The 23,213-nt window shown below is 41.7% G+C and overlaps 2 protein-coding genes across 2 annotated transcripts; both read right to left on the bottom strand. All coding sequences in view use genetic code 11, as the record gives it.

The window, feature by feature from the left end:
* Positions 1-7,338: 7,338 nt before the first annotated feature.
* On the bottom strand, positions 7,339-14,450 carry EGR_00830 (Limb region 1 protein; the record flags this gene model as incomplete). Its single annotated transcript, XM_024490079.1, has 4 exons — positions 7,339-7,386; positions 8,389-8,496; positions 9,164-9,751; positions 13,194-14,450. The coding sequence occupies 4 exons, from the start codon at positions 14,448-14,450 to the stop codon at positions 7,339-7,341; spliced, it is 2,001 nt and encodes a 666-aa protein (XP_024355482.1).
* Positions 14,451-15,667: 1,217 nt separating this feature from the next.
* EGR_00829 (Elongation factor Tu GTP-binding domain-containing protein) lies at positions 15,668-22,865 on the bottom strand (the record flags this gene model as incomplete). The annotated part of the gene is made up of 10 exons (XM_024490078.1): positions 15,668-16,255; positions 16,899-17,072; positions 17,371-17,676; positions 18,262-19,878; positions 19,959-20,172; positions 20,492-20,621; positions 20,785-21,181; positions 21,289-21,627; positions 21,933-22,573; positions 22,778-22,865. The coding sequence occupies 10 exons, from the start codon at positions 22,863-22,865 to the stop codon at positions 15,668-15,670; spliced, it is 4,494 nt and encodes a 1,497-aa protein (XP_024355481.1).
* Positions 22,866-23,213: the final 348 nt, after the last annotated feature.

Below are 23,213 nucleotides of genomic sequence, written 5' to 3'. Positions count from 1 at the left end.
GAGTTCTGTAAATGACCGGAAGCACACTAAACGGAAAGTAAAAGCAGGCTGCTAATCCGAATTGAGAGCACTTTTTAAGAAAGGAGTAATTTTAGAGAAAGTGAAGATTATATTAAATTGAGACAACTGGTTTAATAATGCTTGAAGCATTAAAGTGTATAAATTCGTACATGTGTATCTACTTTTTCATTTATTTTAAGGTATCAAATGGAAAAAAGTTTGAAATGAGAGCGCCAAAGTATGCAGAAGTGTAAGATCCTAGGCTTAAGTATGCGCCTTCATTGGAAGTTCACTCAAGTCGCCTACGTATGGGATCGAAACTTGATGGTCCACAAAGTGCGAAATTAATTTGTCAAACCTGCACTTGTGAGGATATCGTTCATAGCAATTTTTTCTGCGCGCACATAATTGCCATTGGCGGCACAAATCAGACTCCAAATGTGAACATCAAAAAATGGCATTAAAGAGGGCTTTATATTTTACCTGATTCAATTTAGTTTTAGATTCGATTAATAGTGAAGTAGCCAGGAGATAATTTGTTTCACTCGGTGCTTTTACCATTAGTTCTACCACCAGCGTTGTGCGAAAACGAAACGGTGTATGCAACTAACTTTTCGTTTAATAATCAAATTGTCGAAATGTGACTTAGTCGTGACTTGTTCATATCCAGGTATTCCATGCAACCGACAGGCCAGTCTAGTAGGGGCAGGCGAGGAGACTCCAAACTCGCCAAGGACTTCACAGCCATCAAGTAAGTTCACATCCTTCTAGACTTTTGCGTATTCAAATTCCCCTTTGATACATAGTGATGCCATTCTACCGCTATTATTAACAAAAATTGCCTTGCATATTGTTTTACTGATCCACGGAGAATTAAAAAGGTAAAGCATGTCGTGACTGTCGGTGAATTTATTGTGTCCTTAAGAGATACTTAAGTCTCAATCGTTTTTTGCACAAGATCAAGGACTTATATTAATATAGTAGTTACTGATTCCTTTAAGAATTTATGGATTAAAGACAGAAGAAATATTTGAAAACATAGAAAGCAAATCTTATGGGCTAACTTGCAAGCTGAAATAACATGAAGCAGTATCCCCTAACCTTTTGCAAAACGCGAATAATGCCATATTAATTTTTGACGACTCTTTCTCCGTAATTGCTGTGCCAGTATGTTTGGTATACATTCGCCATTAATAATCCGAATATTGCTGGCTATCTGGCTACTAACTTTCCTTAATTAATTAACTCATTAATTAGTCAGCCTGTCAATCAACTGGTTCATCAATCAGTCACGCATGCCCGACTTCAAATGCTACGGGAAAAATCGCTACATTCTTTTGACAGAGTTGGCGATAGTTCGTCGAATTGTAAAGCGTCCGCCTGTGGTCGTCTAGTGATCTTTTGATCTATGCAAGGAATCAAATTTTATTTTCCCAAGCGAAAACATGCGGTTGCATTTACGCTATAGACAAAGTGGAGCCGGAAAATTGTGACCCTCCCAGAGGTAAAAATAAATCTCTAAACATGAATTATTACCTGATAACAAAGCACGAAAATTGAAACAAAAGGATGCGCATTACTGCTAATTCACTGCAGTTGATAAGAATGGAGGAATCTGTTTATTGAAGGATTAGGCCAAAGCTATTCCTTCTTGAGAAGAAAAAAAAGTATTTATAAAGAAAATGGGCTTTTATATACGGCAAATGGTATTAGAAAAACATGTCTAAATCAGTCAAAGAATTCTCAGCTCCTTCGTTTAGTGTGTATATCCTCCAAATCTCACCCAAAGCCTTATCGTCTCATTTGTGCGAAACGGGGTTTAGCAGCTGTCCGAACCTTTGTCCAAACAAGAAAATGGAAAAGGTTACAATAAGGAAAAATGATCTTGTTAACTTTTCTCCGAGCTGAAATTCATCAATAAACGTCATAAAAGGTAGTAAATGCATTCCTTATTTTTTAATGACACTAATTATTCGCTATGTGGGATTTTAGATGTTTGAGTTTCATTTTCTCCTTCGCAAGACGGTATGAGCTAATTGCGAATCAAATGCAACTCAATAAGACTTGGTCTTTAAACGTTTTAAATCTTAGTAAGTCTCGAGATTTATGCATGAATAAATACAACATAAAATAGTTTTTAAGTAAGAGGAATCTTAAGCAGTAGAAATTACCCTTACTGAACTCTGGAATGCATGTAATATACATGAACCATTAATAGAGCCATGGGATTTTATTAAGGAAGTAAGATTTGCACTGGATAAACGTGCAAAGAGCGTGAGATGCGGGTCTGGATCAGGAAGCTTTGCCGCAGGGTTTGGGGTCTACCGCGGGATAACTTGCTGAGGAATGCTTTCAAATGTTGAGTGGATGTAAATAATCCTCCTATGCAAAGCACGCTTCATTAGACTCAAGCCCGTCCACGGTTTCACTGCTGAGTGGCAACTGTTCCGTGTGCGAATTGGAATTGTACGATGGTTGAGGAGATATAAGCACCTTTTGTAAAAAAGCACATGGAGCAGGAATGATTAAGAATGGACACTCTTACTAGAAAATTATTGGCAATATAGGGATTTTGAGTTGGTAACTGTCGGATCAGTATTTGTTCCACTTTTGTCCCCTTCTAACCTCATCATCTAAATTGCATTGGGTGGCATGTTTAATTCAAAAAATTTTTCCAACTGACTTAATATAAGCGGTTCTTAGATGCTAATTCTTTCACATTCAGTCTGATTGCAAAAAACCTATTCTCTCCCAGCTGAAGAGAGGTACCATTACGTAGGGCGTTATTATGCTTTGATTAATCGCCTGACCTGTTTTTTAACGAGTGACAACCCACTTTCCTTAAGTGAATCGAGATGCCATAAGTCCAGGGGCCAAAGCCTCTCAAACAGAGCAATATCACGAAATCATGCTTAATTCTCTACCTTGATAAACGTACGCATTTTTCACTATACTAAATGGTTACACAGCATTCTTTACCAAGGTAAGCACCAATCAGCTAAATTTTAAACATAACTTTATTATGACCTATGACATCAATGAACATACAATCCAAACTATCGACGCAAAGTGGATTTTCACCATTTCCACGTAAGGGGTATTTGTAACAAGAAGAAAACCATGAGATTTTGCTTTCTTTTGCAAATGCATCAAAGGTGGTTTAAGGTTCACCCGTCCGCAGATCACGCACAGCAGCGCATTTGCAATCCATTCCACTTCACGGAGGAGTAATAGTATTATTCTACCATCCCATTTAAAGTGTTTCCTCTCGGGATTGTTTTGTTTATTCATAAAAAGCTCTTTGTTTTTCAGCTACTTTAATAAAACAAATAAATAACTTTTTGTTTCCTTCATGCCTTTCTAGAATTGCACGAATACCTAACTGCTAGTACATTTCCACTACCTTTAATGGTATTTATTAAAAACGGCACTTTTGCAGTGCCGTGGAACCTAAATGGATCTCGCTATGCACTGAGGTGTTCTGTATTAGATCCGTGTATAATATTTGATGGATTGGATCTAATGTAATGAGAGAAATCGCTTTTTTGCACAACTTAGAATACAATATAAGAAATGGTAGTTTGTTTGGACATCATCATCGGTATATCCAAGCGCACAGTTCACCTGAAGAATTTATTTTTATGTCAATACTGATAAGGGTAAAAGTGGTTTTTATGTTTCCGTTTAGATGAAATTAACTGCAACTGTAGTTCGTGAACTACTTTAAATTAATTACCCATTTGACGGCATAAGCAACAAGTTTCCTTCTTAATAACCCAAGTAAAACACCACAAAGCCATCCTAACTTTGAGTTATAAACGAACAGAGGAACGCGTGCTTCGATGGCAAAAAGGGATTCTGCGCGACTAGGCAATTTTGAAGTAGTTGTGGTAAACAATCGCACCATGTTCGCCATTTCCATCTCTGCGTTTTATTAATACCTCATTTGAAATCTCGGTATGCATTATTGAACTATGCATTCTGACGATGCACATGAGTAGGTCAATAGTGATTTATGAAAGAAATTGCTTTCCCTGATAGCCTTTACTTCTTTACTTGCTGGAATAACATGGGTAACTCAACTAGGGGGTTTTGAGGTTCTCCTGCGCTTGACGATGCGATTTTGTTATGAACCAGTGTTTATTTTCGTGAGTCTGGATCCTGTCGAGTTTCCAAAAGGCGTAATCAGGAGACAAATTTCAGCACGGACGTGTGAGTAACCCAGAGATGTGGCATTTAAGTATGTTAACTGCTAGCCGATGAAGTGCTTCCATTCTGATTTTTTATTGGTGTTTAATTAGTCTTGATCTTGTGGTAATTATTAGCAGTCTAAAGTCCTTCTGTTCGTGATATTGGCCAGTCAGAAGAACTGAGCCAGAAAACGATGTTCTAGAATCCCTGGAGATTAGCCACGAAAAAGGGTGCTTCTGGGAAGCCGACACAGAAGCGTCTTCTGAGATTGGAGTCATTTCCAGCATACTTTTGTGTCTGTGTTAGCATCATCTCTGTAACAAACAACTACGCGATAGTAAACAGTCGCTGTTAAACTATGTCTAAATTTTGGCATGTTTTTAAATATATCAATATCATATTTTCCTAAGATAGGGTCCGGTATGGTGTTATGAAATCCACTTCAGGCAACGCATATAACCGACTGGACTAAAAAAACGCAAATCGACTCCAAAATGATTTAATTCAATGAGGTTCTACATGACTTATGTTCCACTTTGTGCAGTGCTCGGATTATTTTGACCATCATAACATGAAATATAAACGTCGCCGTGCTAAACTACTTATTTTTTGTTAAATAGAACTAGTTTATTTACAAGTACCAGAAAGCCTTCAATCATGATTCCTGGCACGTTGTATTTAGCTGTTCTCAGTAGCAAGATCGGTTGTTTAAAATGTGAAGATTTAAGAATGCGCGATGTTTCGTGCAGCATGTCCAAAGTATTTTCAAAACTATTTTAGTAGCCCTTTCCCTTTGCCACCGAAGACCTCATAACCTCCCCAACGATGCTTCACCACTGGTCACCGCTGGTAAGTACTCTATTGGTATCTAACCTACAGTGAATGCAAGTCTTCTGTCCAAATCTAACAACTCGGTACACCGTCAATATCCGAATGTTTAATAATCTTGATTTAGTTAAATCCGAGTACTCTGCTTCATGTTGCAATAGGTCATTCAGCTCGGAATACGGTTCATGCAAACGAAAAATTACATACTTAGCCCATACCTTGGGCCTTCGCATTAACAATGAAGTATGCAAAATCAACTTTTAAGACGTAACTGCACTAGATATTTAAGATTTCTTTGCAATCCGCCCATTAAGATCTGAAAGACAATTCTCAGTTAGCTCGCTTTCAAGAATTTGCACTGAACATTACGACCGCACTGTGCTTGCATGTTACCTCATGTGCAATTGAATAATTACGGATAAACTTATCTAATAAGTTTACTGAAACGCTATTGAGTCGTGAGGATTGACGATCTTTCTGCAGCTACAGTTATTAATTTATTTTTATATTAGTGTTTAAATTTGATTCAGTTTTGAGACTGCTTAGATTTGTTAGTGAAATGCCACATGCGTACCTTTCAAAAAATTAACTTATTAGTTCACTTTAATTCGTTAGCTTGGTAAAGAGCACTTCGTTCAGATCAGCATCCAATAATACTTCATTTTTAATAAATTAATGCTGAAGTTGGTGTTAAATATCTCAGAACTGAAGACTATCAACACTTAAATAATACATAGCGTTTTAGAATTCAGGATTTTGAAAATACATAACTTTAAGGCGTGAAGTAGTAAAAATTAACGAGTGCCCTAATTTATCTGAGAAAAAAAACCCAGCGTAAATCGTGAGAATCAGTAAGGAATGCAGCACTATGATGTAATCGGGATGCATACCGTAGAGCATTATCGTACATTCGAATCGTGATAGCTAACGCATGACTGAAAGATATGACCTTATTTCGAAAAAAATAGGCTGCATAACGAATGCATGTACTTTTCGTTCATATAAACTAAAGGTGGAGGCCAAAACTCCAAGAAATGTTCGACGGAACTCTTTATGGTTCCGCCCCAGCAGTCTATTTCGCGAAGTATCTACGAGACGGTGAACGAAGTAGCTTCGATAAGTGATTCCTCGCCCCCAAATCCCCTCACCCCAGAGATCCAGAGTCCTCCGGTGGTAGACACTTTCACTACCACCACCGTTACAGCAGAAAGTCTGCGAAGGCAGCAGCGGCAGCACCAGCAGAGTCGCTGCGACTTTGAGTCGCTCTGTTGGGATAGCGAGTTTCCTGCAAATAGGTGTCACTTCTCCTTTGCCTCGTCCACAGCCTCCTCCGCCACCCACCAGAAAGCGAGGGTGAGCAATTTCTCGCACACCAGCCTCGATCAACGCGCACCGTTCCCACCGCTGCGCGAAAATCGAACTGCCAACGCCATGTCCCCCGAGATCGCATAGAGGGCCGAGGGGTTGGTGTGTGGAACTGTAACTTGGGACCACGCCATGCTAGGATTGAACCTCACACTTCTGTTGTCCTACCCAAAGGCTAACCTTCCGTCGATGAAATAAATATTGTGTAATCTATTTGATTCCAAAGTTACTTTAAGGCAGATCATTAATTATAAGCCTAATGCAATAATAGTAGAATTCCATCTTATGGTTCATAATTAAGTTTCCAATTGAAAGCATGGCAAATTTGTAACTTCTGATAAGTGTGAAACGAATAACCTTAATAATCGAAATTTTAACTCTACATTGTTTTGAACGTTCTAGTTAAGTTAAATTGAATGATGTCCGAAAAAATAACTGAACCAGTGTTATTCTAGCGTAAATTAGTAGGAATTAATGAATATGGAGCAATTATCTGTGAGTTCCCGTGGATGGTAAAATTCAAAGTTAAACTAAGTGCCTACTGACGAGGAGAGTTAGCAAGGGGCTTGGGAACAACATGCGCGATTGTAGGTAGGGCCCTAGAAGCTTATGTTGGATTTATAAATAAAGAACTCAACTGTTACATGCGGACAACATGCTGCAGAAATAGAACTTAATTAAGGGAACTTTATGCGATAAAGGCAACGAGGAGGAAGGTATTATCTAACGCAACCGATTCCATAAATAGCATCAATAGTTGACTGGCAAAATACATCGTTGGGAAAAAATCACTTGAAGTGATCGAAATGCAAACACAAATTTATGTCGCTAACATCGTGACTCGGTGAGACAAAATTTTGGCCAGCTTGGCTATGCACTTGTCGACAATGAGGAAATGATACCAGCAACCAGCATAATGATAAGATAACCTGAAAAGATAGCACATGTAGAGCATCAGTTGTCCTCCCCTACGTAGCGCATTGGATCCAAATAAGCTGCACACTACGAATAAATAAAAACATGGTTGTTTTCCTAACTTAAAAAGTTATAAACAGACATCTTGAAAGCACACCATTGCAGCAGCAATTTCGAAATAGTTCAGTGGGTTAAAACCATATTTAGTTGCTTTTAAATGCTTAAAATGATTGAAACAAAAAGTTACAAATCCAATTGGAAGTCACGTACCTTATATGCCATCTAACAATTGCCAAGGGAGATGGGTAAACACTACCTCATCGCAGTCAATACCAAAACGAATTGTAACGGAGTAAACAGTCACCTATTCACCCAAAGAAGAAAATGACGGAGAGAGCAATAACTTTTATCACAAAGAAGGATATTAAGAACAGTTGTAAGAGGAATTCTGAAAAAATTCATAGACCTCGGGGTGCGTGGGTGAAAATGAACACTACAAATAAATATGTGGAAAATTCCACTTTCTACTTGATACTACTAAGTACCACGGCTTCACGAGATGAGCAGTGTGATCAAATCCTTTAAGACGGTAGTGATTGTCTTAAAACAACTTGACAGCAGTATCTAAAGGCTAGTATTCAGTCTATTGTCTGTTTTTTTTCCAACTTTGTGAGAGTAACTGGGGTACATTCCCACATCATTTTGAAAACGTCAAGTGATCATCCGACTTCCGCCTTCATTAATGTAGGATAGGTGGATGAAATTCACATTCTAAACCTGACATACTTAAAAAGAGGGGTGAAAAGTACTTTAGATTTGCGCAATAGTCTGCAAAGTATCATTTAGAGGGCGAGTGACTTACCAAACAGAAAGTTGACCTTAGTGCTCCATCAGCGCAAGCTCTGTGTTTAAATACAAATTTTGCGCCGACAATCAGGCATTTTAACAGTCATGTGCCATTTTGTAAAGTGTACATCAAAACGGAAGATATGCACTAATTTAGACATCTGTCAAGTCATTTCCAATGCCGAAGCATCATTTTAATAGGAGTTAGTCACGGAGCGCGTCACAGCTGCAGCACGGACGAACCTCAGAGAACCCGAACTGATGTCCGAATAGCTGCAAATTTTGTTCACTTGCCATTTTTGGAACACATAGAATGTACTCAACACCCATCAAGACCAAAGGCTGACGCGCCTACATTAAATAAAAAACAACTGCTAAAGCCAGCGATCCCCTTTATTCCTACAACATTAACAGGTGAATGGGTGGAGAGAACCACCGGTGCCCCCAAAAAGTTCTTCATCCATTTTCATTGCGGATCAAAAACTACAGCAGCGAAAAGCAACACATGCTGAAATAATCAAGCTAATATCCAGGAAGAAAATTTGCTCAAGATTGGTTTTGGTTTGGCATAACATTGCAACCACAGGAGGATTCCACACTGCAATTGGGGGGTCCAGTAGGATGGTGAGCACATTATACATCAGACATGCACAGTATCGCAGCATTCGTTCTCAAAGCCATAGTGCTCATTAAACAAGCAAACTGGCCAATTTACATGTGTACTTGCATGTGTGGTTTCGAAACCCCAAGAATCACAAAAAAAGACAACACACACACAGGATTACTGCATAAATTTTATTGAAAAGGGGGAGAAGGAATGGGATAACAATCAAATAATAAGGAGGCATCAGCCCACTACACATAGAAACGCATAAACAAAGTGAAAGTTGTGCATAACTAAGAGTAAATGCTGCCGACGCCACCGGGTAGGAGGCTAGCAAGACGTTGCATTCGAGGAGGTGGCACCCAGCCACCATTGTATTAAAACGACCCACGCTGAAGACAACTGCTCTTTCACTTTTACGAGGTCCCTGACATAAAGTCGGAAGAGCCACCAGCAGATGGCAATGAAACTGAAGTTGTAGACCAGCATTATCATCAACTCGCGCGTCGGAGGCGGCGACGACAGGGGCATAGTGCCCAAGTGATGCTGGTGTTGCTGTTGGATCGTGTGTTGCTGCTTCTTCCACATGCCCTTCATTCGTAAGAGATCCCGCTGCTGGTGTTGCGGCTGCAGACTGTGATCGTGAGGAGGCTTCGAGGACCCCTTGAATGAGAAGGCGGCCGAATGAAAGCCGTTGAGGTAGTGGGTGGGGTCGGGTAGTAGTGAAGATGGAGGAGGGGACTGTAGGCAGGGACAACTTGCAGGCCTGCAGAATCCCTCATCGAGGGTCGAGTAGTACACCGGAGGGAAGGAGGGCGTGGCCAGACCCAGAAAACTCGCCTGGAGGGGCACTGCGGAGGACATGCTAAGGATGCAGGTAGCGTTAAAGAGGAGGAGAGCCATACCAGCGCTGTGGGTTCGTGGGTAGATATGCTTGCACACCAGAGGGAGAGAGTAGAAGCCAAACAGACTGATGCAAATAACGAACACCACCATCAGTGCCTTGCAAAAAAAGAAGCAAAATTATCAATTGAACATTTGGAAGCAAATAGACAGTTAAAGATCGCTGCTCATACCCCTGAAGCAGATGTGAGAAGAATTCAATATTTTTTAAGCTCTAGAAATGAAGTTCTGGTGATATTTAAATTCGATAGATATATAACTATACCTAAATATGTTATACGCCTTAACTATTATTAATTCATGACTGAATATAATTGGTATTCGTCAATTGTTATAAACAATAATAAATATTTCAAGTATGGCATTTCTAATATAATGTTTAGCAGTAAACATAGAATGAGCGGCGTAACATACAGGTATCTCTGCTATTAAGGATAAGGGGCATATTTAAAAGTGAATCAGGAATACTAAGGAATAATCCGCGCAAGACCACAGAGGAAGAGGAACTCTAACTGTTCGTAATACGCAATTTTGAAAGCACAAGTAGTACGCATGGAAAAAGAGTCCCACCGTAACCAAATGCATAAAGCTTGTGGTAAATCATGTTTGAAAATCTTTTTAGGCGTTTTACAGGTACCATAAACTATTTACAGGAATACTAGTACCTACCCTGACTAACAACTATCATGTCAGTGAGAATATCAAGAAGAAATGAAGCAAGACAGAAGCACGTGCAGCAGGAGTAGTTACGCCCAGATTTTACCCCGCGAGAACGGATGTTCACAAAACAAAATACATGTGATAATAAATGATGCTTCAATTCGATAAAAAAACGCTATTTTTACTAACTAAGAAACTGCTGCAATGACCAGCTTAGCTGCAAGATTTGCGGTAAATGCCCCCTTGTAAAAATATAGTGAACCTCAATTAAACCGTTACCGAAAATGAGTTTAAAGGAATACAACAATCTTTGATCAAAATTAAGGGGAATTGATTTGAAACCTTGATCGACAATAAAAGAGATCTTGTTTGTAAATTTTAGTTAGCAACAACATAAAACTAAAAATCTCTAAATTTTTATCATGTAGTTTAAATGAAAATTACAGGAGAAAATGCGGTTTAATGATTGTTGCTCGTAAAACAATCAAATGAGTAATTTGAGGAATGTATTTTAGAGATAACCTTTTTTACGCACTAAGAAGTCGTTATCAAAATCGTGCAGAGAAAACGTCCTCCGTATTTAGCTTAAAAAAGGTATATTTTTCAAGAGTGCGATTCCTAAAACACCATTCCCACCGCCGCTTTTCTCAAACAAAATTCGAAAGCCATCAGGAAACGCTCAGACTTAGAATAATACCGATCAACTGAAAAAAAAACTAGCCTCACAAGAATGTTGCTGAAGATTCACACAAGCTAAATCAAAAAGACCATCTGTACTTCTTGTGAGCCACCATTTGTTACCAGCTGTGAATGTTACAAATACTTTATTGACGTTTAACAACAAGCCAAAAAGACCGTGTAACTGCGAGACAGATCAAATTGATGGAGTTGGGCTTGAGAAAGTTGTCATAGACCCCTCAGATTAATTGTGAATAGCACTCACAAAGCGGAATGCGATGGTTACCAGAAGCATGGCAAATGTGTACAAAGAGGAGTAATATTTTTGGAATTTGATTGAAATATACTTTTGAGGAAGACCAGTGTTTTGCTTTAGCAAGTTCAAAGCAATAGAAAGTTGACAATATGAAACCCTAGTTTTTCAGTAAAATTATTTGTTGCTGCAATCCAGTATTTCAGCAAAATGAATAACAACCACTTCATGCTGCATTTGAATTTCGTGGAACCAAATATTAAACGGCTAAAAAAAGTCAATTTGACAGTTTGATTAGAAAACGAACACTGAAATATCTTCGTCGCTATATGATAAAAAAAGCAAAATCCATATTTTTAACTCTTCATACATCCCAAATAACGTAGTAAATTGAATTCCTGGACAAAAGGGCAGTCACATGATGCAAGACTAAGTACCGCCAAAGAGCATGCAGAAAACGAAAAATACACCTATACACTTTCAATGAGACTGAAAAATGCTGAACTGCAAAAAAAACAAGAGATTAACCAACTAAGAAATTGTTTACCCATTTATCGATGTAAAGCTTGTACGAATTTCTCGTCTTGCTACTTTTGTACCTAATCTATTACACCCGTCATACTTGATAACTTTCTGTGTCAAAATCACCGACGAATTCCCTTATCCAGTGCACGCAAAAATGCTTAGGTTACAATGTAGTGCATTGTCTGACGAACGGATCGCGCCACGGGTGTCTGTAGTTAGAGATGGTGCGCACACGGATGGAAAGTTATTAGCATTACATTTTGTGAAAGTTATCACGCAACGCCCCATTTTGTTCAAAGGAATAACAAAGATAACACAAAAGTCAGTGCGAAGAATAGGTTGAAAAGCATCATATGAGGATAAGCGTCTTGACAGGTGAAGACGAGGGTCACATGGCGAATAGCACAAAATATCACGACAAAAAGTGAGCTAGTTTACTTCTACGACGCCTGAAGTAGTGTATATGGGAAGAAGCGCAAGTGCGAACAGCGAAGAGTTGACATCCAACTACTTTTGGGATTAACACCAACAGCGCGACTACATTCGCACTTTTGCGTTTCAACATTGTTATAAAATTGAAATTACTGAAATTATTTTAGTTTTATCCATACAGAGGGTTCAGGCTCGGCCAAATATTGAGCAGATAACATCAACTTGAATAAAAACTTCAAAAGCTATAAAACCCTATTTCCGGAACTAGGCAGACAAAAGCATCCAACGACAAGCCAAGACACTTGAGAACAAACCAATTGAATGCATAAACTCAAAAACGAGGAGGCTAAGAGATATTAATCACTCGATGACAATGATGCAGTGAGTGTAGCTGGAATATAATCTCGTCAATTTAAAAAAGGACGGCTAATTTTTTAGTTTTTACTCCAAATTTACACTCAACATCCAGACTCGCAGAAGCCTCGGCAGTGTGACACAATACACAACAGATCCACTATCACATTGACAGCGAAAATCCAAATTCGGCTAGTGCTTATGATCATCAACAAGTCTGCCGAAACACCAACTTTCCAAACTTCTTAAAAATGAGCGGATTTCAGCGCCTACATGAACATGAGATAGCTTTACCGTCTCAAAATAAGACTCCATTGATCACAACTCCATGTTAAAGCAAGATCAAAACTCCGTAGACCATTCTTGATATTGCTTCGAAAATTGACACACATCTACTCGGATGTAGATAGTACGCTCTACCCATAGGAAGAAAAACCGGGATGCCAACATAACGGTTCAATAGCTAGCACAGTTGCATTTCGAAGCTCGGGGATTATCGGTCTACATCATATTGTGTCTGCCAAAGTAATACGAGTGAAGACAAGAAAATCATAGTAAAAATAAGGCCTATTTTGTGTCAAACTAGCGACAAACCAATAGAATTAGGTAGAATGTTAATACATGTTACTTGTGACATACTTGCAAGCTTGCACCAATGAACCCAAACTTGGAGGCCGATTCATGTCCCAAAAGGATTGCATCTCTGGAAGAATGGTCTGCAATTCCGTGGGTACGAGATGTTAGGAGCTGATAGAGCAGTACAGTGACATTCATTGATGCATACAACGCGGCAGCAAGAAGCACTGATAAGAGGAAGAGGAAGGCCAATGAAGAGAGCAGTGAACGGCCAGTTTTAGGTGAGACTTCCTTCAGATCCCAGGATAATGAATTTACGCCAAATGAATCTTTGGACTCCAAGGAAGACAAGTGATAATGGGCGTCAACAGAAGAGCACGAGTGGATTCGATAATCTAGCTTGTCAAACTGCAAGTGAAGTGAGTGTCGAAGAGGTTCGTTTAGGTTCTCAATATATTTTAAGCACTGTTGTAGCTGGAGATGATAACTCTCATCTATCAGTTGCCAAATGTAGATATCATTAGAGAGAGAACGCAAAGATTGGGTTGTAGAAACCTTCATCATTTGAATGATTATGCTGCTGATCCCACTGGGGATGCAAATTAGTAGGAGTCCCAGACCAATGTAGGAAATGAACTGCTGTACCAATGTTAAGGAACTATTCACGCAGCAAATGATGTCGCCTAAAAGTTGCAGCGGCCAGGAGTAGTAAAAGAATGTTGAATTTAGGCAAGCGCGAGGTAGAAGCTTCGTGAGGAAATCATTGGTGCTGGCGAAATTTGGGAATTTGAACGCAAGCGCAAAGGTGGATACCAAAGTGGTTAGGGCGCCGAATGAAGCAAGGTATGTTATTGCGAGATATAGTATCGAATAGAAGAAGCGTGAAGATACGGCCTTGCTACCAGTGTATACACTGTGTGACGATAAAACAAAGAAACCGAATGGGATCAGAATGCATGTTCCTTTAAAAGCAATCTGGACGAATACGAAAAAGGTGCGCAGCAGTCCCGCGCTAATCCACTGAACGTAGTAACAGTTAGGGAACAAAATTAATACTTCATTGGCAAGGATTGACAAAGGAAGCATAAAAAACATTACGACACTTAAAGTCATCGTGGCTGTGCATATTCCCATTACAAAACTGTGCACATACATATCATCTTTAGAAAGATAAGGTTCTTTGTATTTCCGCCTTGAGGCGACAATAATGTATGATAGTGGAAGAAGAACTGAGATAGTCAAAAAAACAACAACAAGAGCTCGGACATTTTCATAAAACAAGCTTGCCTCTTGATCAAGTACTTCATCAGAAATATCCATGAAACTAGATGTAAGCCTGCAGAAGGCATTGAGGTTGCGCACAGAAAAGAAGGCTAAGGAGCAAATTACAAGTCAGCCAATTAGACAATGAATTGGAATTCAGCTGTAACTGTTGGAAGAACACAATGGTATTTACATATATATTGCGCAAAAAACGAACAGTCCAAAATTTATTTTTTCGTGCTAAACTAATGCAGTAAGTTTTTAAAAAAGTGACCCCAGATTAACGCAGCTTTTTTGGCTGTAATTATTTTGCACATTTTTATGAACTCTATAGACACAAACCCTCGATGCTGCAAAATAGCATTTACTCAGGTACTCGTTTCATAGTGCACTCTCATGACGTGACTTAGGTGATTTTTAAGCTTTAGTTGTTGGATGTTAGGAATCGCCCCAAATGAATACGTTACAAAACGACACACTAATTGTTAACATCCCAAATCAGTTATTTCATAGGTAAGATCCAAATCCTTGACGATGATCAGGAAGTACAACAAATGCTTTATGCTATCTTCTAAGAATAACAATGCCAATGTTGGGCACGGGATTTCTTAGGCTGCTAGCATCTTGCAAAGTAATGCCACAGGAAGCTTCTCAACTTCATTTTGACACTCTTTGCATTAGTGCAATGGCACAAGTCCTCCCCTGAAGCGCCAAGGCAAAGTAGTACGAAAGAACAAACATCACTGACAGCCGGACAGACGGGTCCGTAAAACCTCAGAGGACTCGATGCCCTTGCAGCCAAGAAAAGCTAAACAGTACTCAGTCACGATGCCACAGTGGACGCCAAATTAGTAACAACTACCAGTCTACACAATCACAATCAGCGTGCTAAATATACGACTGAAGCCAAAAGGTAACCCTCCGAAATTGGACCCCATACGCCTTTTGCGCTGGTCATCGAATCCACGAAACCGCATTACTGAAAACCAGACGCCGAAATGATGCCTACCACGACAAAGGAAGTGGACGTTCTCATGATACTTCACTCCACTACAGAATGCCACGGTCGATAGAACTTCTCACCGTTGCAATGTCTTCACAACAATTCAACGCATAACGCCTGACAGCCTGAGTTAACGAGCAAACAAGACCAAAGGAAAAGGGAAATGATCAGGAGGTAGAAAGAGCGCAACTTAATTACACATGACATTAAGGGCGAGGATAACAAAAATAGCAGATGATCACAAAATTAAATCATAATGCCTTCACCACCACTATTTATTCTTTTTTAACGTCCTCTGTTTGTCCGCCGAGGTGACAATTTGTTCATGTAAACTAAGTCCCTTTCGTTTGCGCACATCTCGAAGGTAGGTCCGCAGACGGGTAAGCTGGTTGTTACTCTCGGCCTGCGCCAGATCCTCGTCCACCTCGCTGTCAGAGGTGGAGGAGGACGAATTGGGGGAGGCTGGTCGGACAGCAATGCCTGGACCAGACAGGGGGGAAGTGGTTATGTCGGCAGTGACGACGGTGTTTCGCTCCGACAGTCGCAGGCGTTTTATGGCTTCCTGCTGGCGCTGCCACACCTTGATGTGCGTCTCTCCAAGAATGGCAATGTGGCCGCTGGCGTCTCGCTGGAGAGGATCAACCTCGAGCACCTCCCACCCGCCTGGTCGAAGCTGGGGCAGCGAGACCAGACCCGAGGTGCGCTTGCGCAAGTCATTGGTCAGGCCGAAGCTCTCCACCACCGGCAGGCGAGCGTGAGTCACAAAGCACTCTTCCCCTTCTCGCATGTCCTCACTCACCACCCGACCGCAGCGCTTCCGCAGCACTGCATACATGCGACCTAACACGTCACCTCGGCACTACAGAAATTACGAATGGACGAATTTAAGATGAGCGAACACCAACAAATTCCGCCACACAAAGAATGCTTTCCTTCCCCGCACTCCCTTGTCAAGGCTACCTATTCTTATATTAGTCCGCGATGCTAATACTAAAGTGCCTTTTTGTGCTCAAGAACATCAAGTGGATTCAACAAAAAATCGAGGAAAGACTGGGGAGGATACTATTTAGAATATCAACTTAAAGGTCGCACATGGGCTCGAAACAACCAATAAGTGCTAACTCCAATATAGGAGTCCGAAATCCACGGGCCTGACGACAAATGGTTTATGCAAGTATGAGACAGAGAACAATTCTAACCCACCAAAGATTAATCCTGTGACTCCGTATTCCATTATCAATTACCAAGACACTGGGATCAGCTCAGACTTGGCAAGAGACGCTAAGGCGCACAGTCCCGAATTCGTTTATGTGTGCGATTTGCCAAATACGCAAATACGTTTTGTAAGCGAAATCGGTTATCCAACCAGACACCTACACATTGATTCGACATTGTCGAAATGACTAAGCAAGCTACATAAGGAATAGGACGGTGCATCAGTTCTTAAAAATTCATCGGGCCTGCATGACCGAGGAGAGCGACGGAATATGCACAGATATTACCTGGAGTTCTATGTCATACATGGAAAGGACTAGTCGCTGGGCAGGACAGGCCATGAAGGCGGAGGTGCATGCACGAGCCATCGCGGGCGTCAGTAGACCTGGCGTCACGTCCGAGAGCCAGTCGTTGTCGCTGCGCCGCTGCCAGTAGAAGTGCTCCCTAAGAGTAAGTTTCTTCTGTAAATAAACAGAACGACAATATAAACAAATCTCGAGATTCCAGTGTCACGACATTCACGATATCAGTAACCTAATGAGGCTACAGCTTTATAAATAGATACATCACGTTCCACCTGGCACATCAAGCATGAAATGGTATTATTAACCACTAATCGTGTCGTAACGAAAAGCGATATTATATGCAACCAGTCGTGATTGAGGATTTCGAGCCTAATTTACATCCGACTGACGAAATGGTCAGGAAACAAAGTGGACGAAATGAGTTAGAAATAAGTAAGGGGAAGAAGAATGATACCTCAGATTTGGCTGCATGCTCTTCCTCCACTTCAGAGTTGGCCTCCTCGTCCTCCTCCTCCACTTCTGATAGATTTTGATCGCAGTTGTCGTTATCATCGTTGTACCAATCACCATCGTCATCCAAGCAATCATCCTCCCCGTCTTCATCGTTGTTAGCGTCATTATCATCATCTCTCAAATTTAGCCAGGACATAGAGGAAATGAAATCTGCTTTTTGCCGCCTTTTGATAGCCGCTTGCTTTGCCCTGAGAGCAGCGAGAATAGGGTCGCTTTCTACAGCCGCCTCTCCTACTGGTTCGGGTGCCTAAAATGAGCCGCAAAATCACAAATCAGGACTAATCATGACTTTTGCTCAGAAAAAAAGTTGTACAGTTGAAAACACAACGATGCCATAGCGATTCATTTATGTGGCATGCCATTTTCTGGCCACTTGTTCACGTGACTCAACATCGAGTGCAAACCCCGACGGTAGGAAAATAGAGGGCATCAACTGATGTTTTGCTAATAACTACAACCTTGGAAACTCATCCGTGGTAAAAACAAATTTACTATATTTATGATTCCTGAAAAATTGATTACAGCATCAAATGACGCTGAATGGAGGCTAAAATTAACTAAACATGATGAAGCACATGTATATCGAAACACTACAGTTTGGGCCGCAAATTTCATGTACGAATTTGCTACTACAATCAGATTAACGTGGTAATCCATTCCTCGTCCGTTTATGTGATGGTCTCATAGTATAGTAAACCAGTCGTTTGCGTAATGATATACCATTTAGAGAATCTACCCAGATGATAGAAAGTGGTTTTAAGCAAAGGATGAACGTAAGGTTAATGATCACCAACAAGATTTACGCGATTGACCAGGTCCACCAATAACTTACAGGCTCATTCGCTTTTTTGAGCTCTGCAGCCACCTCGTGTGTGGCCTCCTTTGCCAGAAGATCGGCAGAAGTGAGGATTCGAGGCGTGGGCAATTGGATGCGATCCTCGGCGTAGATGTCCTCCAGCACGAAAGCGACCCCACGCATTGGTTCAGCGCACAACGGTCCCTGCTCCGTGGCCACCTGAAACCCGCGCAGAATGGCCTTGCCGTAGCTCAGGAAGGGGATATGCACCGCCCCTCCCCCGCCGACCTCGCCTGTTGGTACGGCATCCGCCCCTGGCCCCTGGGCCGCATCCGACCACGGCGACATTGGCTTACCCCAAGCCGTGTCCAGGCGAAAAAAGTTAGAGCGGAGACGAGAGAGGAGAAGATTCGGCCCCACCTGCTGTGGGCCCAGGCACAGGAGTCGGCCCTTGAGTGAGTGCCATTCAAGAAAGTAACAAGCCTCTGGTGGTACTGCATCCAATTGGGCAGAGAACTCCTCCTCAAACCTCTTCAAACATGTGAGAGCACGACGCGAGGAAGAAGATTTATGTTTCACGGCGCGCATCAATAGGTGCATGTAGGCAGCAGCGCGAGTTTCAAGCCAAGTGAGGAGATTTTCGGGCACGGGATGAGCGGTAACACGGACAAAGACGCGAGTACGCGATTTGCTGTGCGGCAGCTGGAGCATACCCAGTGGAAGATAGCGCGTTGGATCGGAAGTCTCCATGCAGGTTGTCTGTTGAAGACTCTGTTGCTGCAGAAAAGCCTCTTCCTCCTCATTGCTCGTGCAAAGGCGCACACAATTTTCCCTCGCATCGTCGTACACCAGATGCTTCTCCTTCAGTTCTCGCTCAAGTTGCGCCTTGGCAAAGGCCAGAGAATCAAATGGGACATAGGAGGCGGGCGGACAGGCCTCTGTGACGGTTTCACGGAAGGGTACCAAAAAGGGAGAAGTGTGCAGTTCAAGATCTGGAGCGAAGTACGTGGTGAGATCTTCAAGGCACTTTTGCATGTGAATTTCGCCTGCAGCATGAAGGAGGTACTCGCCTTTGGGTGAGAAGGTCAATTCAGCGCAAGGGTCAGAGCGTTCAAGAAGTCGGAGGCCATTTTCCAAACGCACCATATCGTTCGGATCAGTAGCGCTGGCGGGTTCAATAGCAAGGGAGACGACGGGTGCACCGTGCCAAATCGCCAGTCCGGCAAGGGGCAGGACGCGGCGTGCTTCCGAGGTGGCAACTAAACGCAGACTTGACACCAGAAGGCCCGACTTGGGTAGACTGGTGATGACCGAGGCGCCCATTAGACCTACCACATTGCCTGCGCTGAGTGAGTCAATAGGACAGGAGGGGTCCTTCAAATGGAATGCGTTGTTTTGACCACCGCAAAATTGTACAACGTCAGTAATCTCACCCACGTAGACATGACGCAGAACTTGGTCATCGTGGTGACCTGAGTCACCGACAGAGCCTGCGGAAAACGCACCACTCAGATTGGATGAAATGGACGAGCAAGAGGATGATCTATGGCGAGCCTGGACTAAAGAGGTTAAATCGTCTTCCTCTGGCTCAGGTATGCGTAGAGGCCCAAGAGGCAAGTCTGCTGGATTTGCATCCAAGAGGCATTTGGGTATCTGGCAGTGGAAATCGCAAAGCCTTCACCCATACATACATTCGACCGTTATTGTCTAAGGCAAAAACAGAGAACACTTACGTTGCTTCCATCGAACTTCGGTCCGAGAACAAACAGCCGTTGACCAATCTTCACTCGACCGCTATAGATTCGCGAAAGCGCCACGAACTCAGTGTCTGAAAAGGGACTATTTGCTGGATTTTTGATTGCCGTCTCAACGTTGTCGTGGTGAACGACTATCCGACCAGGAGTTGCAAATCTGGGAGCTGATGGAAACTGTACAGATTTGGGAGGCCTGCGAAAGGGGGATAAGAGTGTCCGAGGTAAATGGTTTAGCACTGATGAATTCAGCGTAATTGATTCGATCAGTTTGTTAGTACACAGAAAATACGAGTCTAGATATATGTTAAGGATGCAAATGCAACTGCAGCATCCACAGAAAGCTTCATGTATCCACTTACTATATCTATTAGAAACATCTGCTTTTCTTAAAAGGAAACAGAATCTTGGGCTAAAATCCATCAAATCAAGAAAAAGAGCCTTGAAATAACGGAAGCAGGTAATGTTCTTTGTGTGACATTAAAGTTACACGATTAGCTTAAAGTAAAACTCACTGAACTGATTTTGGAACATTCTTAGGAAAGACGATGGTAGAGAAGGCATTTTTCAGTTTGTCTGCCCAAAAGACCTTCGATACAAAGATTATTACGGGTGCATCAGCATTCGAACTACAAGCTTCCAAGGCTGAAAAGAAGATCAACATCATCCAGAACATTATGAGTGGAAATAAAGAATAAACAAAAAAGTCAAAGGTCGATTCTGATTTGGCTAAAAACAATTAAGCCATCGTGATCGCGGAGCGACTAACGAAATAAAAGCCGCACATGGGCAAATTCAGCTTAATCACCATCAATAGCAGGAAAGGCGGCAGATTCATCTTCCTCATAGTCCTCCTCAGTACCATCATTACGGCAAGAATAAACGACTTCTCGTAAAATCGACTGCCCCGCATTACTACCATCACTCGTGACGACTGCGTCTTCTCCGGATACAAATTGTGTAACTGAAGACTCGCCAAACAGCATGTACTGAGCTCTTTCACGACTTATTGCAGCCAATGGGCTGGGGCAGGTATCCACAATTGTTCGGAAAATGGCTGGTCCAAGAGGTTGCCAGGTGCTGAGGATTGAGCGCACCAGCGTTCGATTGTCCACACTCTGTTGGTGTAAACGCGACTCTAGTTTAATACCTAGGCGTTCAGCTATGTGAGGTGCCATGTCGCGATTGTTGTCCACAATAATTGTCTAAAAGAAAACCACATTCATCGAAGCATTCGTCGAACCAGTGCAGTCGGTACATGCAAGTTGAATGCAGAAAAGTGTAAGTCTGGAAAACGAGAGAGGAAAGCTACCTTGTAGATGTGATGTAAATGATCGATAATGAGCTGGACGAAGACGGGTTTCTTGTTTTTGGCTCTGGCATGGGGCTTGACTCTAGGCAGACCCCCATCAGGCGAGGAGGTGAAGTAATAATCACCCCAAAGAGCCTTTAATAGACCCTTCTTCGGCAGATTCATCCGCTCCGCCCAGAAATCACCGAAATCGGAGATGCGAAAGCCCCAACCGTCAACTGCGGAGGTGAAAAGAACGTTGGCCTTATCAGGTGAAAAATACACGTGGGAGTCATCTGTTGCCTCCAAACCCGTGCTCCATGTGTACGTTCCTTCTGCTGACTGCCTTACTGAGTCTCCCTAGAAGGCATAGGCATTACAGCCAGCTTGGGTGGAACCCTAGTGAAGGGTATAACACACTAGAAAGCATCACAAATTCATTCAACTTTGGTGTTCACATGGTTTCACAAAGACCCAAGTGCTCAAAACAAGCCTTCATTCGTGGTTCAATTAAAAATTCGAAATGAAATGAAAAGCAAACTTGCACTTATGCTACACACCAATGGTATAAAAGCTAGAGATCAAGGAATATAGTGGAAGTGCTAGTGTAAATTTAAAATGGAATAAGTTCTTTAAACTACTACAGAACAAAACATGGCACACACATCAGCCTCCCATCCGTGAGTTTGCTGCATCACATCTGCGGTAAACATTTCAGCCAGAACAGAGTTAATCTGCTCTAAAACGCGCAGAATCCTATCGTACACTTGAATAGGTGAGAGACCAAGCTGCAGAAAGAGTCGGTCGAACTTATTCAGAACAAGAATAAGAGTGAGACGTTCATTCCAGGCTTGTCGCAGAACGGCCCGCGTTTGGGGGCAGACACCTTCAGCAACGTCCACGACGATCATGGCACAGTCACAAAGACGAACTGCTGTAGAAACGTCTGACGCGAAGTCCACGTGCCCCGGTGAGTCGATGAAGTTGATCAGATAGGAATCCGGATCATCAGCAGCAGCTTGTGGAGAAATATGTCGACTAAGTTTCAGCGTAGGGTTGTAGAAAAGCGCCACAGCACTTGATTTCATCGTGATACCACGCACCTGCTCTGCTTCTAAACTGTCCATGAATCGTAGCTCACCCGCTTGACGAAAAGATATGATGCCATTTGTGGCAAGAAGAGCATCAGCGAGCGAAGTTTTCCCTTTAAAAAAGTAGATAAACGAAGTTTTAATGAAAACTCCCCTAGGCCTTGGTAAAATGAGTCTCACTGATTTGAGTCTTGTGGATATATGTAGTTCAAATGCTTATAGCAGCAGCACAAATAGTATGCCAAAGGTCAATTCCAGCACTTTATTTGATACCAGCTAGACAAGAGTTGAAGGCCATTTGAAACCAAGTAAGAAAGGGCAATCATTTATAAAATTTACGCATCAATGGTGCGTGACAAGAGTGCATGCAAGTTTGGAGAAAATACTGAGAATAATTTAAAAAAAAATTGCAAGCATACCATGATCAACGTGGGCGAGAATGCAAACATTGCGTATTTTATCGACGTGACACGACAAGAACGGCAATACCCGGCTCGCAGAAGTCATCGTATCAAATCAGAAAATCCACAACGAAACATGCCACAAGAAACGGCAGCCAATCTATTTATAAGGTAGAACACTTAGGTCATAAAATTGAACAAAGAATGATCCAATTTGCACACTATTTTGCAGTGGAAAATTGTATATTTTTTAAAAATTTATAATTAAAATTATTATCTTGCATTTTTATTAGCTTTTATTTATAGGAATATAAATAAATTTAATGTACTAACTCAAACCTAAGACACTTAAGGTGTATAATAAACATATTTTTAATTTGTCTCTTACTTGCCTAAAAAGTTAAACTAAACTTGTCTCATTTTAGGTTCACAGAAGTAATATCCCTTGGGAGGG

The sequence above is a fragment of the Echinococcus granulosus genome (genome assembly GCF_000524195.1).
Source record: "Echinococcus granulosus chromosome Unknown EG_S00003, whole genome shotgun sequence".
Lineage (NCBI taxonomy): Eukaryota > Metazoa > Platyhelminthes > Cestoda > Cyclophyllidea > Taeniidae > Echinococcus > Echinococcus granulosus.
This window is presented reverse-complemented; position numbering and strand designations above follow the sequence as displayed.